This window comes from Mya arenaria, chromosome 13 (assembly GCF_026914265.1).
Source record: "Mya arenaria isolate MELC-2E11 chromosome 13, ASM2691426v1".
In the NCBI taxonomy this organism is placed as follows: domain Eukaryota; kingdom Metazoa; phylum Mollusca; class Bivalvia; order Myida; family Myidae; genus Mya; species Mya arenaria.
The window spans coordinates 33,157,708-33,171,111 of NC_069134.1; the positions used below are offsets into that span (position 1 = coordinate 33,157,708).

General features: G+C 36.4%; 2 protein-coding genes across 4 annotated transcripts; one reads left to right on the forward strand and one right to left on the reverse strand.

The window, feature by feature from the left end:
* The first annotated feature begins 632 nt into the window (after positions 1–632).
* On the forward strand, positions 633–4,271 carry LOC128214248 (short-chain collagen C4-like). 2 transcript variants are annotated; one of them, XM_052920625.1, is made up of 4 exons: positions 633–771; positions 1,070–1,233; positions 1,880–1,951; positions 3,099–4,271. In XM_052920625.1, exons 1-4 carry the CDS (start codon positions 755–757, stop codon positions 3,575–3,577), a joined length of 732 nt encoding a protein of 243 aa, XP_052776585.1. In that variant the 5' UTR covers positions 633–754; the 3' UTR covers positions 3,578–4,271. The 2 variants fall into 2 exon arrangements, with proteins under 2 accessions (XP_052776585.1, XP_052776584.1); XM_052920624.1 differs by lacking the exon at positions 633–771 and having other exon boundaries at positions 956–1,233.
* Positions 4,272–8,009: 3,738 nt separating this feature from the next.
* On the reverse strand, positions 8,010–13,324 carry LOC128214951 (serum paraoxonase/arylesterase 1-like). Of its 2 annotated transcripts, none has more exons than XM_052921673.1 (9): positions 13,200–13,324; positions 11,535–11,605; positions 11,159–11,214; positions 10,736–10,892; positions 10,077–10,212; positions 9,582–9,785; positions 9,304–9,385; positions 8,733–8,867; positions 8,010–8,276 (listed from the first exon to the last, which is right to left on the reverse strand). In XM_052921673.1, exons 1-9 carry the CDS (start codon positions 13,262–13,264, stop codon positions 8,103–8,105), a joined length of 1,080 nt encoding a protein of 359 aa, XP_052777633.1. In that variant the 5' UTR covers positions 13,265–13,324; the 3' UTR covers positions 8,010–8,102. The 2 variants fall into 2 exon arrangements, with proteins under 2 accessions (XP_052777633.1, XP_052777634.1); XM_052921674.1 differs by lacking the exon at positions 13,200–13,324 and adding an exon at positions 12,829–12,842.
* Between the last annotated feature and the right edge of the window lie 80 nt (positions 13,325–13,404).

Below are 13,404 nucleotides of genomic sequence, written 5' to 3' on the forward strand. Positions count from 1 at the left end.
TATTTCAAACGGGAAGGATCTGGAATAGTTTGGCCAAAATATTACTAGTTTTGGGACAAAAGAAACGAAGTGTTTATCATCGTCCATACGTTTTCCAGCGAGGTTTCAATGAACAAGGTTATGTAAAATCCCACGTTGTAGATTATTGACACTAACAGTTCATGTGTAACGACCTTGTGACAATGTTTGCCAGATCTGACAGTACGTTGCGGTACTACACAACTTGCCATGACGGCTTGAACTCGTCTCGGTGCGAATTATGCGATAAATCATACGATGGTCTGTTACCCGTGGAGAAACACTTTGAGCTATTCCATCCAGATCGGTAGGCGAAGATTATTCAGGTATTAAAAATGATTTATTTGCTACACTCATTTAAAACGCACTTTCTTTTATAACACGTTTATTTGTGATGCACGATTCACTGATTATCTAAAGTAAATTATGGTAAGAAAACCATTCACACTTGTACCAAATACCACCTCGATCCAATGTGAGGGTGCGTACGTTTCAAGTCATTGGCCAAATTAGAGGTCACATTCCAAATAACAAGGTTATCAGTTATATTTGTAAGTATTTAGAAAAAAACACTTGACGCGTAAGATCACAGCTGACACACAATGAGCACATTATACATCGACAAACTTTCAAGGTCAAGTTAGGAGGCAATTGTGAGATTTATTTTGTTGTGTTGCATCACTTAAGAGTCGAATGGAATGGAATATAATTCGGCAAGAAACTTATGGACGTTTGAATGTCCTCTTCATTTGGGTTTGTATTATGAATTGAATCACATTGAACCATGTATATTTAATAAAGCATTGTAAAATTTTGTCAAATTAACGATAGTACATACTACAGTGTGTCAAACACTTGTAAAACAAGTATCATTAAGTGTTTACATCCGTTGTTAAATATGCTGCCTTGGTTAAATAAAATAAGAATACTCCGATTACTCAATCATCAACAATTATTTATTTGTTTTACTTATACACATTGACGCAATGAATCGTACGTCAAATTTAGCTTTTACTGTTTTCGCATATTTTTTCCTCTTGCTTTTGCAAAGCATATGCAGAGCGGAAGAGGAACCAATCTGTTTTTCACGTTACGACTATGACAGAAAAATGATGAAGGACATGTTGATAATGGAAGAGAAGATACAGAAGTTGGAACTCGCTCTGTATAAACACAGCTCTGTTATTCAGGAACATCAGCGCACAATCGAAAAAGGTATGAACACATTTATCGAAATAGAAGTAATTTTTCTGTCTTTAAAAATATATGATATTTTTATATTCGCAGTTGATGTTCTGTGCGATAAAATTTGCGTTTATTGGCATAAACCGGTCGATCTTTCGTGACATCATTAGGAGAGGTTTCACAAGAAAGACCTGGGTCATGTATAAGCAAAACACTAATTATAAAATCTCGATAATTTACTTGATTATCGCGAAAATTATTACAATCCAAATCATTAACACCACAAAACATAAAGCAATAAAACGGGAAATGTAAATATAAGAACTTATTCTAATGCAGTGCGAGCATAAGAATCAATCCTTAATTACTATTTTGTATTGCACAATCTCTTTATACAAGAAGGGATTCATTACAAACATGTAGTAACTCAATAACAAATAATAATAACAACAGTTCGGATTTTACAACTCACATTTGCTATTCAAACTAGTTTGAAGGCATGTAGAAGTTGGTGTATATAATGTTTTCTTCATACGTTTCATCAATGTCACAATTTAGTACAAAAGTGTGTTTGTGGACATGTTTTCAACAGCTAATATACTCTGTAATGGTAACATAGTATATATGGTAGCTATTACAATCAAAGAGTATAACATGATGATCTTGTTTTATACAGGTAGTTCATATGTATCGTACACCAGATGGGGCAGAAACGACTGTCCGGAAACGTCACAACTGGTTTATAGAGGTAAGTGCCATTTGTATAAAACACAAGATGGGGCAAAGATGACTGAGTAGAGGTGTTTGCCAGTTGTATAGTGCATAAGGTAGTGCAAGAATGACTGTCCGGATACGTCACAGCTACTTTACATAGATAAGTGCCATTTATATCAAACACAAGATATGGCAAAATTGACTGTCCGGCTACGTAACAGGTAGTTGACATTGATACGTGCCATTTTTATCGTACACCATATCGGCCAAAAATGACTGTACGGCTGTGTCACAGCTAGTTGATATAGATAAGCGCCATTTATATCGTACACCATATCGGCCAAAAATGACTGTACGGCTATGTCACAGCAAGTTGCTGTCGGTTACACTTCTTTAAGAATAAATACTCAAATGCAGAAGATACTGCTAAATTAAATCTTAAGTCAAAATTATTTTTTTTTAGTAAATGTAAATATAAGTATTGATCGCATTTTTCTTGCGTGTTCATGCTGTATGAACGCAGTAGGGCAAGCGAGCAAATTACCAAGAAGCGCTAGCGCGTTTCATGGAATTTGCTAGCGTGCCAAACTGCGTTCAAACAGCATAAACGCAAGAAAAAATCCGATCAATCCTTAATTAGATACGTGCCATTTGTATAGTAAAGATGGGGCAAACAAAATGTCCGGCTACGTCACAGCTGGTTAATAGAGGTAAGTGCCATTTGAACGTACACAAGATGGGGCAAAATATGACCGTCTAACTACGTCATAGCTAGTTAATAGAGGTTAATGCTATTAAACAATGTCCGCTAAAGGAACGTTTTTGTTGTGGATGGAACTAAGTAACTATCAAAATAAATCATTGTCATTTATTTTGTTAATTATTATGCATATTGTACTGATAGATATATAAATATATATACTATGTCAGTCATTCAATCATCGCGTTCTTTTTTGCGGTACTAAAGCAAACACAAATGATATGCAGCTTCTTATTTTCGTTCGCTGCGATTAAATGGGTTTAAAATAGAATCGAGTTTAAATGTTACGCTACCGAACATGTCCCTGTAGTTATCATCATTTTATTGAACTTAAAGAGGACTAGAGGACACCGATTGCAGTTAAAGTGTACTCTGAAATATTCTTAAATAATTTTATAGGATTTTCGTTTTCGTTCTTCAGGATACGCCGCTGGAAAACACTACACCCACAAAGGTAGCGGAAGCGATACTGTTTGTTTGCCAGAAGACCCAACCTGGTCTAACTACACCGACAGTGTCGGTGATGGATACAAGGCTTACATCTATGGTACCGAGTTTGACGATAGTTATACCCAAATATTCCCCTACAATGTTAATCAACAGGACGTCCCGTGTGCCGTTTGTCTTGCACGGAAGCATACAACACTGATGATACCCGGAAGGAACAATTGTTATAATGGATGGACAAAAGAGTACCATGGGTATCTCCTTACCGCCTATTATGATCATTCGGGACCCATAAGCCACATCTGTGTGGACTTTGAACCAGATTTTCTGCCAAGGGGCGAGACAAATGATAATGGACATTTGCTGTATTTGGTTGAGGCTAGATGCGGCTCTCTGCCTTGTCCTCCATATGTTAACGGCCGGGAACTGGCATGTGTTGTTTGCACGATGTAACCTGCAGTCCATTTATTGAATAAATGATCCTTGTCCATTATAGATAAGCTATAACGAAATACGAAGCGCCCGGATGTGGTACATGATGCACTCTCTATATCTAAGATTAATAGTTTGTTTGAGTATAAGTAATGCACAAACTCTATAGTTGTTGTATTTAAAATTCAGTCCAGAACCTGGAACCAGAGATCATTCGTCAATATCTCAGATATTAAATATGTTCTGCTGGACTCAAACTTTGCTTTTGCCGGTCATATGCAACATGGATTGCATGAAAAATTAACGGTACCTAACTTCAAAGGGAGTGAATATATTTTGGGGAAACGTCATATACCTGTTTATTGTTTAGATCAATTTGCATTGAACTGAATTTTACTTAAAGTTATGTTTGTCATGTACATGAATCACTAGAAATAGTATTTTTCCCATGCTGTCTGTTTACATTGAAATGTATAGGGAGATGAATTATTACCTTAAAACCTTTTGGGTGATTATTCTTATTATATAAGAGGTAATTAAATAAACATTTACGGTTCTTTTAAATTTGAATTTCTGAAGTTTCAGGGCTTATGCAATATAAATAATCGTTAATGGATCTACATTATCTTCATTATTAATCAACCAACATTATAACATGTTATCAATGACTTTGTTTTTGTGTAATATTTATACAGATAATATTTTAAAAACTGTTTGTAATACTAGTGGTTATTCCTGTAGAGACCGATGTAACCGTTTTTACTACGACATATGGGCGTACCACCATTCATACACGAACATCGTCATGCTTATAAAAAGTATTTTAAACTTTGCTCGGTCTCATTGCATTAAATTTGCGTTCATACATCTAACTCGAATTGAAACAAGCCGTCTGAAAGACGTGGTATCATAAAAGTTTCTCCGGATGCTTATTGGAGAGTATTTGTAGTCTAAACCTAAACGTTATCAGTTAAAAATTAAAAACTTAATATGGCTACTAAAATGAAACATAGTGCATGAAAACTGCATTATCAAATTCGTGTTTTATTTGCAGTACGGTTTATATTCTGCATATATGTGTATCAATATGATATCGATATTGGATCAATAATAAATAACAAAAAGAGCCTTATAAGAGACAATATGTTTGCAACCAACAAACAAAAAACAATCATCATCATCATCTCATACAACGCATATAGACTCTTAGCATTACAGGCGACTTAGCATCAAGGCGTTTTAAGCCAAGAAATCTGCGTCTCCGAAAAAATGTGCAAACAAAAGTCACCTGAGGTTGACTTTCGTGAACCATGTGGTGGATGGAAACATACAAACTATTGACATTGACCATTATCTTAAAACTCAAGAACTATAAGGGCTTAAATATTTGAAAATAACGTAAGAACAACTTCAGTGAATAGTAATACCGAATGCTTTGTGCCATCTCACATTGAAAAGGACCTATATAAAAGGTCGGTCTTTGAAAGAACAGCCATTGACCTTTCTAGTACACCAGAGCGATGATGCTATACGTTAGATTTTGATTATCAAACCTCAGATGGATGAGAATGCTATTGACCGGAACAAATTGAATGACAATTTAAAACATTATGTAACGTTACAACATATTTTGAACACGAAGCTCGTACACCCATGTACATTAATTAATTAATGGTCTTTTGTTGTGTGTGTGTGGGGGGGGGACTTGAGAACGCTGAGAAAACCCACTTGTCCAACTTGGTGTCCACAAACCAAACTCACACATCCCCAGGTAAATGGTATTGTGAATGGCAAAATTAATGACATATGCAAGACTATGCTTGCATATGTAACTACAACGTAAAATCAGCAGTGTATCTGCAAGAAAACAAAAACGGTAAGACCATTGGCTACCTCTACGAATTCGATTGCAAATCGTCGTTTGGTCGGCTTTGTCATAGTATTCTTACTTCAGTTAAAAATGTAAGAGATACTGTACATATGGCAGTGAAAACAAATGACAGAATGCAAAAAGGAACAGAAATTACAAATTACAGACCCTTAATGCATTTTATTGTTGAAACTGATTTCTTACTAATCAGTTCATTCTCACGTTTCTTCACATACGTTACATGATCGACAGTATCGCGTTAATGCTCCAAATATATTGTTTTATTTCCTCAAATAATGCTGTGAAATGACATGGAGAATTGAATAACAGAGATGGAGTTTTATAGATAAAAATGTATCAATGATAGTACGATACTTTATGATACCTGTGTTCTGTATATAATATAATATTCGCGTTTGTTTCAATGGCAGGTTGGATATGTGGAGAATAATAGTCAAATAATGATACAAACTTGCCCTGGAAGTGTCCCGACACAAGATCTAGGTTTGGCGTTAATAATTTTATTTTTCTATTTCTGCACAGAGTATAATAATGTACTTATGGAAATCTATAACCTTCTGCCCTGTATCCGTAATTATAAATTCAGATTTCTCATACAACGATATGCAAAGGTATTTCAATTAATATTAATCTGTTCACTGAATATCGTTATATGATGCTTCGTTTGCCAGAAACATGTCTGAAATGTCCTCTTTGGGAACCAAATACGAATGAGTGTTTAATATAAGTGTTTCTTTATTACTTCAGTCTCTACGTCTGCACCTACTATAACGGATAAAACACCCAATATAACACATATACCCACAACGACGTCTATACCTCGAACTACTTCAAAAGGAAAACCATTGACCGATTATATGTGTTCGCCGTCCACATCTAGTTTTTTCTAGACTACAATATATACGATCACAAATAACACCGATATGATGACTACAAACAATAAAACAACACATATTCCGAAAACTGTGCATACAACCTCAACAAGTCAGAACGAATCATTTCCACCGTCAACAAATCAGAACACATCATTTCAACCATCAACAAGTCAGACAACATCTGTTACAACATCACAAAATAACATTAACATCATCAACAAATCAGACAACTGCATATATACTACCAACAAGCCAGACATCACCATTTTCGACCTCAGTAAGTCTTAAAACATCCTTTAAATCATCAACAAGTCAGGCCACAACACTGACATCATCAACAGTTCAGACAACAATATTTACTGCATCAACACCACCGACAACAACAATAACATCACCAACTACTACAGCGACGTTAAGAACACCACCAACGACTCTAGACTTTTTTTTATATCGTTTGAAATATTTGTCTGTGTTTGCGGGTTTTACAATGTATTCTTCCTCGTGTGGAATTTTGTTTCATTTAAATCATTGCACTATGTGAAATATTTATATGTATATTAAGGAGGGTTAAATGTTAATATATGCCAAGTATTATATTTTGCTCATAGACACATAAACGCACTGATATGTTTCCAGGGCTACGGACGTGTAATTCAGGTTGGATGCATCACGGCGATTCCTGCTACTTGTTTTCATATGACACTGAGGACTGGTCAATGGCTCAAGTGAGTGTTAACATCGTATCATATAATAATAAAGACTGGACCATGGCTTAGGAGCATGGTGGGATGGCGCAGGTAAGTGTTAACACGGTATTTTTTGATAATGAAGACTAGGCCATGGCTTTGGAGCACCGTGGGATGGCGCAGGTGAGTGTTAACACCGTATCATTTGATAATGAAGACTGGTCCATGGCTAAGGAGCACTGTGGGATGGCGCAGGTGAGTGTTTACACCGTAAATATGGTCTCCTTGATCTACTTCTTTTTTTCCCATTTCGTCACTGTGTCTGATCTGAGGCACTTTATCGAATGTGTTAAACCTATTACTTTTTTGTATATGGAACGTTAACCTTTTCTAATCATGCTTGATGTTTATTGCACAAGTGGAGCTTTTATCGAATACATAGCGGGGATCGTGAACCCAGAATTCCTGACCTCGCGTACAAATGGAGCAGCTATTGAATATATTGTTACCTAGTACGTTATTGCTTCTAAAAAAATTATTCGGCCTCTTAATTCAAGCAATATCAGTGTGTGTATACAACCTCCTACAGAGTCCCACCTTCGGTCTTTTACCACAATCCGGTTACTTAAAACACTCGACAAACCTTTCAACAATACTACTGCAAAATGGAGCACCCTCAAAACATTATTTTGGAAACAGGCTTCTTAAAGTGTTTGAGGTAACTAATTACGTCATAAAACTCCGGAAATAAAACGAAGAATGTGCTCTTAAAGCTTCATAGGCTGCCATTCAACTTGTGAAGAAAAAAAGAACTATCTTTGTTTTAACTTTTAAGTCATCATTCGAAGCAAAATGTTGCCTTCCGACTTAGCATTAATGAGGTAATTTATCACGTGGTATACACACACTGAATATACAGTTTTTGCAAATGATTTCTATGTTTTTGAGCTTACAATATGTTCTGTTATAACGTTTACATTAATTGATATAAACAAACGAGGTACACAATGTGTTTTATTTAAGATAAATAAGGAGTTTATAGTTGTCTAGCTAAACAAAAACATCTAACAACAACAACAAAAACACATCCCGAATCATTCCGTCAAGTAGTTGACATCACAGACGACAGTTTGTTTGAACACACTCCCGATGACGAGTTTCCCGGCGCCGTATGCTGCCACCGTTGATGCCATGAGCTCGTCGCCGTCGTCTGCGTAAATTTCTTCCAATGACGTCATCACACCGTCACGTATTTTTATTCGTAGAACCTAGTGTAGAGGAGCATTATTCTTTATTCTAAAAGCGTATTTTTGATTGGAAATAGAAAGCAAGTATGCGCTATATACACAGTTGTGGTGTTCAATGGTGACGTCCAGTTCTATTTTATGCCATCCGGTAGTTTATAGAGATTTATCAGTGAAATAAAAAATGATATTTCACTGTTTCAAACACAATATTACATTATACAATGCTACGTATTCCGCACACGTTCTGTAATTATTAAAATAGTACGTTTAATCATACAGGATAGATTAACCCCATGTCATACCTCGTTACTTTAACGTCACTGTTTTGACGTCATGATGTCAAAATGCTAAGACTTTTTTGTGTTATTTTATTATTCCTAGTTGCCTCATCTGAATAAAGACTAAATAATTGTGGCAGAAGAAAATTATCTTTCTTTATATATATTTTATGTTTGTATGTGAAAGCTATATGTTAACCTGGGCGGCAGGTAGTTTTCCGAACCACCCGAATATGTCCACAATCCTGTGTGTGACGGGATGGGAGCCGATCCATAAATCCCCCGTCTCCTGGTCAACTTCTATATTGTCCACACCCGAATCCACGTACTCTGTCTGTTCTCAATGAAGGAATTAAAAACATGATAGCAGACGAACCTTTGAAATATAACAGGTTACCGTGGTGTAGGGTGATAAAAGCATCATAAAATTATATACCTATGCATGGGAGCTTTATTGGGTGATTAAGAGAGTTATAACGGTACTTTTGTAATCAAACGAAATAGATGGATAAATTTAACGGCAATACCTAGGCATGCAAGCGTCATTGTATGATTAAAATTGTTATAATGGAAATACTTTGTAAGTGGGCGAAATAGAGGGATTCAAGAATGTTATATTGGAAATACCTTTCTAAGCGGGCGACATAGAGGTTTCAAGAATGTTTTAATGGAACAAAGTAAGGACTATGTATTTTATTCTACGACGTATAGAAATTCTATTGTTGTATTATTTTAAAATATTGATGGTGTTAAAGAAATAAATTGTTTACCCATGTTGTTGTCAACTGGTTATTTTCTTCCCTCTTTAGAGCGTGGACAGTTTTCGTTCCCCATTCGGCCATATATATTGTCCTTTAGAAACATTCATAGTAATGGTTCAGCTTGTATGAAATACATATGTTTTACCAGACGTGAATCGAAATCTTAATAAACTCTTGTCATTACTTTGTGAATAATCCGAACGTAATTTATTATAAATAAATACGCTCTACCATCGCTTCAGTCCTAGCAACAACAAAAGAGTTTTAGTTAGGCTGCATTTGCTCACTTTCTATCCGGAGAGGCATTGATACCGTTAGACAGGAAATATGAGTCCGGGACAGCGCGCACCACATGTTGTCCGTCGTAAAACAAGATTGCGCCTTCCCGAATGTGGAACCAGTGTGCAAAGCGGATCCACCAGGTTGACCTGAACCAGTTGTATCGCGTGATGTAGAACTGGTCGCGGCCTACTGCCACAAGATCGTTCATGCTGGAAAAATGATGAGTATCTTCCAACCATTTAATATAGTACCCAAAAGGTTCAAAGCGCATAGCTTTTCCTATCAGGACAAAGATACATGTGTCCCATTTGGCGGTCATAGATGTTTTCCGTACCAATACACCACTCTCACGCTTTTTAAAATTTTCCAATGTGAAGGTAATATTGCTAATACAGAGGATATGTCTAAGACACATCTTTAATTCGAAATGTAATAGAGGAAATATGAAAACAGATATTTTAGGATCGACAGATAAAAATCAGACATGCCAGTTTACTTACAATGTGAAGCTTGGGTCGACAATGGTGCGGATATATCTAAGATGAAGTCCCTTCTGGACGACCTCAAACACCTCCACTCGATCAGTCGATGACGTCACCGGCTTAGGATGTGTCAATACATACAGATATAGGGTCCCTGAAAGTATTGCATAACGGTGATAAATATTACCGTCCATGATTGTAACAGAACATAAATATTGCATACCTGAGGGTGACATGTATAAATATTACTTTCAAGGGGGTGACAGTACATGAATGAAGGTGACATTACATTGATTTAACCTTCTTATGGGTGACAGTAAAAGAATATAAATTTCCTTGAGGGTAACACCACATGAATATATCATTCCTTTTGCTGACAGTACATGAATAGTACCTTCCGTGAAGGTGACGGTACATGACTTTTGACCTCCAATGAGGTTATCTGTACATGAACAATGCATTTCACGCCCGTAACGTACATGAGTATTGCCTTCCTAAAGGACAAAATAATACTATATTTTGGGAAGACTTAGTCTTTGTAAAATTCATTATTTCAGCAAGTGTAAAACTCTCTAAGTGACCCTTTTTTGTGTCATTTAGTGTAAATCTGTCTAATGGACTCGTTATTTTGCAATCCTTTTTAACATTTGCTCAGTATAGTGTTTGGCTACATTTACCGGACTCCGGATCTCTCCAAGCTGATATTCCGTGGTTTCGAACCATGAACCCGTCTATATTTGGGGCGTCTCTGATTGCAAGCGGTGTCATAACTGACTTGTCACCGCTGACGTTAATGGATAAAATTTTACCAACGTCGCCCTCCCATTCGAATCCCTTGTAGAAAAAACAACAACATGACCTTCAAGCGATAGAAGCACAAAATTATTGCAACCATCAAATTAAACATATTGCTTCCTTTCAGGTAAACATATTATATTCCAAAATTCAAAATGCAACTCGTCGTATCGTCGTATGATTTTAAAGGTAGTATTTCTCTTTTTAAAAAACCTTGCGAAAGATTGTAGCTCATTAAAAGGAGTGTTTAACTTAAGACTTCTAAAATTAAATTATGTAAATTATAATTGTTATAGTATGCTTACGCCAGACGCGAGAAAAATACCATCTCCAATGTAGGTCAGGTCTTCCGTCCCGCCCTCTTTGATGAAATGAAAGACGAATAACAGAAGTTTAGTTTAATATTTTTGTTGTTTGTTTTATTTTGGCCACAGAGCGAAAATGATAATAATTAATTGGAACACATTAAAACCACAATAACTGTTATAGAATGTTTTGACAATAAGATTAACATTTTTACAGAAATAGCATTACAACAATTTTGATAATTTTGTTGCAGTAGAAAAGAGGTCAATACTATTAGAATCTTTCCGGCAGAATATGATGGCTTTTACGTTGTCAATACACTTATCGAAAAAACAAAGAAAATCAAACAAACACTCAACCAACGCAGGAACAAACCTTTCCTAGCAAACTGGCACTGTCCAGGTCGAACCTTGGGTATAATTTTCCTGCTGAAATCTGCCCAGTCTCTGAAACATAAGGTGTTTTTTTACAATAGACTGACAAACCATGGAAACTTTCCATTTAAATTTCATTGCAAATGTTAGCAGGTCAGCTGTATAATTGTACTTGTAGAAGAGCCGTTATACGCAATAAATACACAAAAGTCCCACTCGGACCTTCTTAGAATGTCGAGATAGTTGTATGTCACAGCCTGGTTGTTGTCACTTGGTGTGTTCAGAAAACTGTAATGGGTGTCTAAGAAGTACAGTATCCACATCACAGTTCATAAACATATTAACAATGATAATGGATATTGTATGTTCCATGTGCCATCTCTCTGGTTCAGGTATGTTAGTCATGCTCCATGCTGAACAGAGAAACTTGGGCAAGAGTGGCACACTGGTATCAGTGTCCGCCTCTCATCCAAGCGCTTGTGTGTTCAATCACCACAAGGGTACATTCGCATGGTTTTAAAAAGGAAACAGACTCGACATTGATTCTTATCAGCGTTTCATGCCGAGCTAAATTAAATATCATAAACTAACCGACAAAAACTAACGGTGCAATAAGGCAAAGTTGTTGTTTTTTGTACTTTATTAAGCACCCCAACAGTTTAGAATACAACCTATAATTTCAGCGATAAAATTGCAGATATACACCTATTTAGTAGTAGACTTAATCATTTAGAATTTCAACTTTCGCAGGTGTCTTAAGGTCCGCATACTGCCATCCCTCCGATAAACACTTCCTGCCACACATTTTGCGTTAACAATGTGTTAGTCAATGAGGTTGTATTCTAAGTCAGTAAGATAACCAGAAGTAACATATTAAGGATAAAGAAAGGCTCGTTCGCTACGTGCACTCCGCCCATTCTATATCATTAAAATATCACTTCAGGTAATCTTACTATTACATAAATTTGACTGCAAATGATATTGCCTGTATGTTTTGGCATCGGGAATAATAGAACCAAACAGTTATGCGGCCATAACTGACCTTACCTGTAATTCATGGCGTAGTAAAGAACATAACCCAACAATACCACGGACACTACTGACCTTACCTGTATATTATGGCATAGTGAAGAACAAAACCCAACAGCACCGCATCCACAACTGATCTTACCTGTATTTCATGACAGAGTAAATAACAAGACTCAACAGCACTGCGGCCACAACAGACTTCACCTGTAGTTCAAGGCATAGTGAAGAACGAAACCCAACAGCACCTCAGACACAAATGACCTTACCTGTATTTCATGGCATAGTGAAGAATAAAACCCAAAAGCACCGCAGCCACAACTGACATTACGTTTATTTCATGGCATAATGAAGACCAAAACCCAACAGCACCTCAGACACAAATGACCCTACCTGTATTTCATGGCATAGTGAAGAATAAAACCCAAAGCACCGCAGCCACAACTGACATTACGTTTATTTCATGGCATAGTGAAGAACAAAACTCAACTACGCCGCGTCCACAACTGACCTTAAATGTATTTCATGGCATAGTGAAGGACAAAACCCAACATCACCGCAGCCACAACTGACCTTACCTGTATTTCATGGCATGGTCAAAAACAAAAATCAACTACACAGCGTCAACAACTGACCTTACCTGTATTTCATGGCATAGTGAAGAAAAAATCCCAACAACACTATGGACACAACTGACCGCAACATTACGTGGTCAGTAAATTAAGTTATTACGATTCCACAAGACTAGTATGGCTTCAAAATTATCATTAAATATCGTATGGTTATATTTTTCCACCTATCGTTTACATGATAAATGATTAGATAATGTATTTCATTTTATCATA

Coding starts and splice junctions, on each gene's coding strand:
- LOC128214248 (XM_052920624.1), top strand. CDS start 1,005: ATGAATCGTACGTCAAATTTAGCTTTTACTGTTTTCGCATATTTTTTC. Junction 1,234..1,879: donor TCAGCGCACAATCGAAAAAG/GTATGAACACAT, acceptor TGTTTTATACAG/GTAGTTCATATGTATCGTAC. Junction 1,952..3,098: donor GTCACAACTGGTTTATAGAG/GTAAGTGCCATT, acceptor TTCGTTCTTCAG/GATACGCCGCTGGAAAACAC.
- LOC128214951 (XM_052921673.1), bottom strand. CDS start 13,264: ATGTTGCGGTCAGTTGTGTCCATAGTGTTGTTGGGATTTTTTCTTCAC. Junction 11,606..13,199: donor CACTATGCCATGAAATACAG/GTAAGGTCAGTT, acceptor CTTATGTTTCAG/AGACTGGGCAGATTTCAGCA. Junction 9,386..9,581: donor AATGCCTCTCCGGATAGAAA/GTGAGCAAATGC, acceptor ATGTTTCTAAAG/GACAATATATATGGCCGAAT.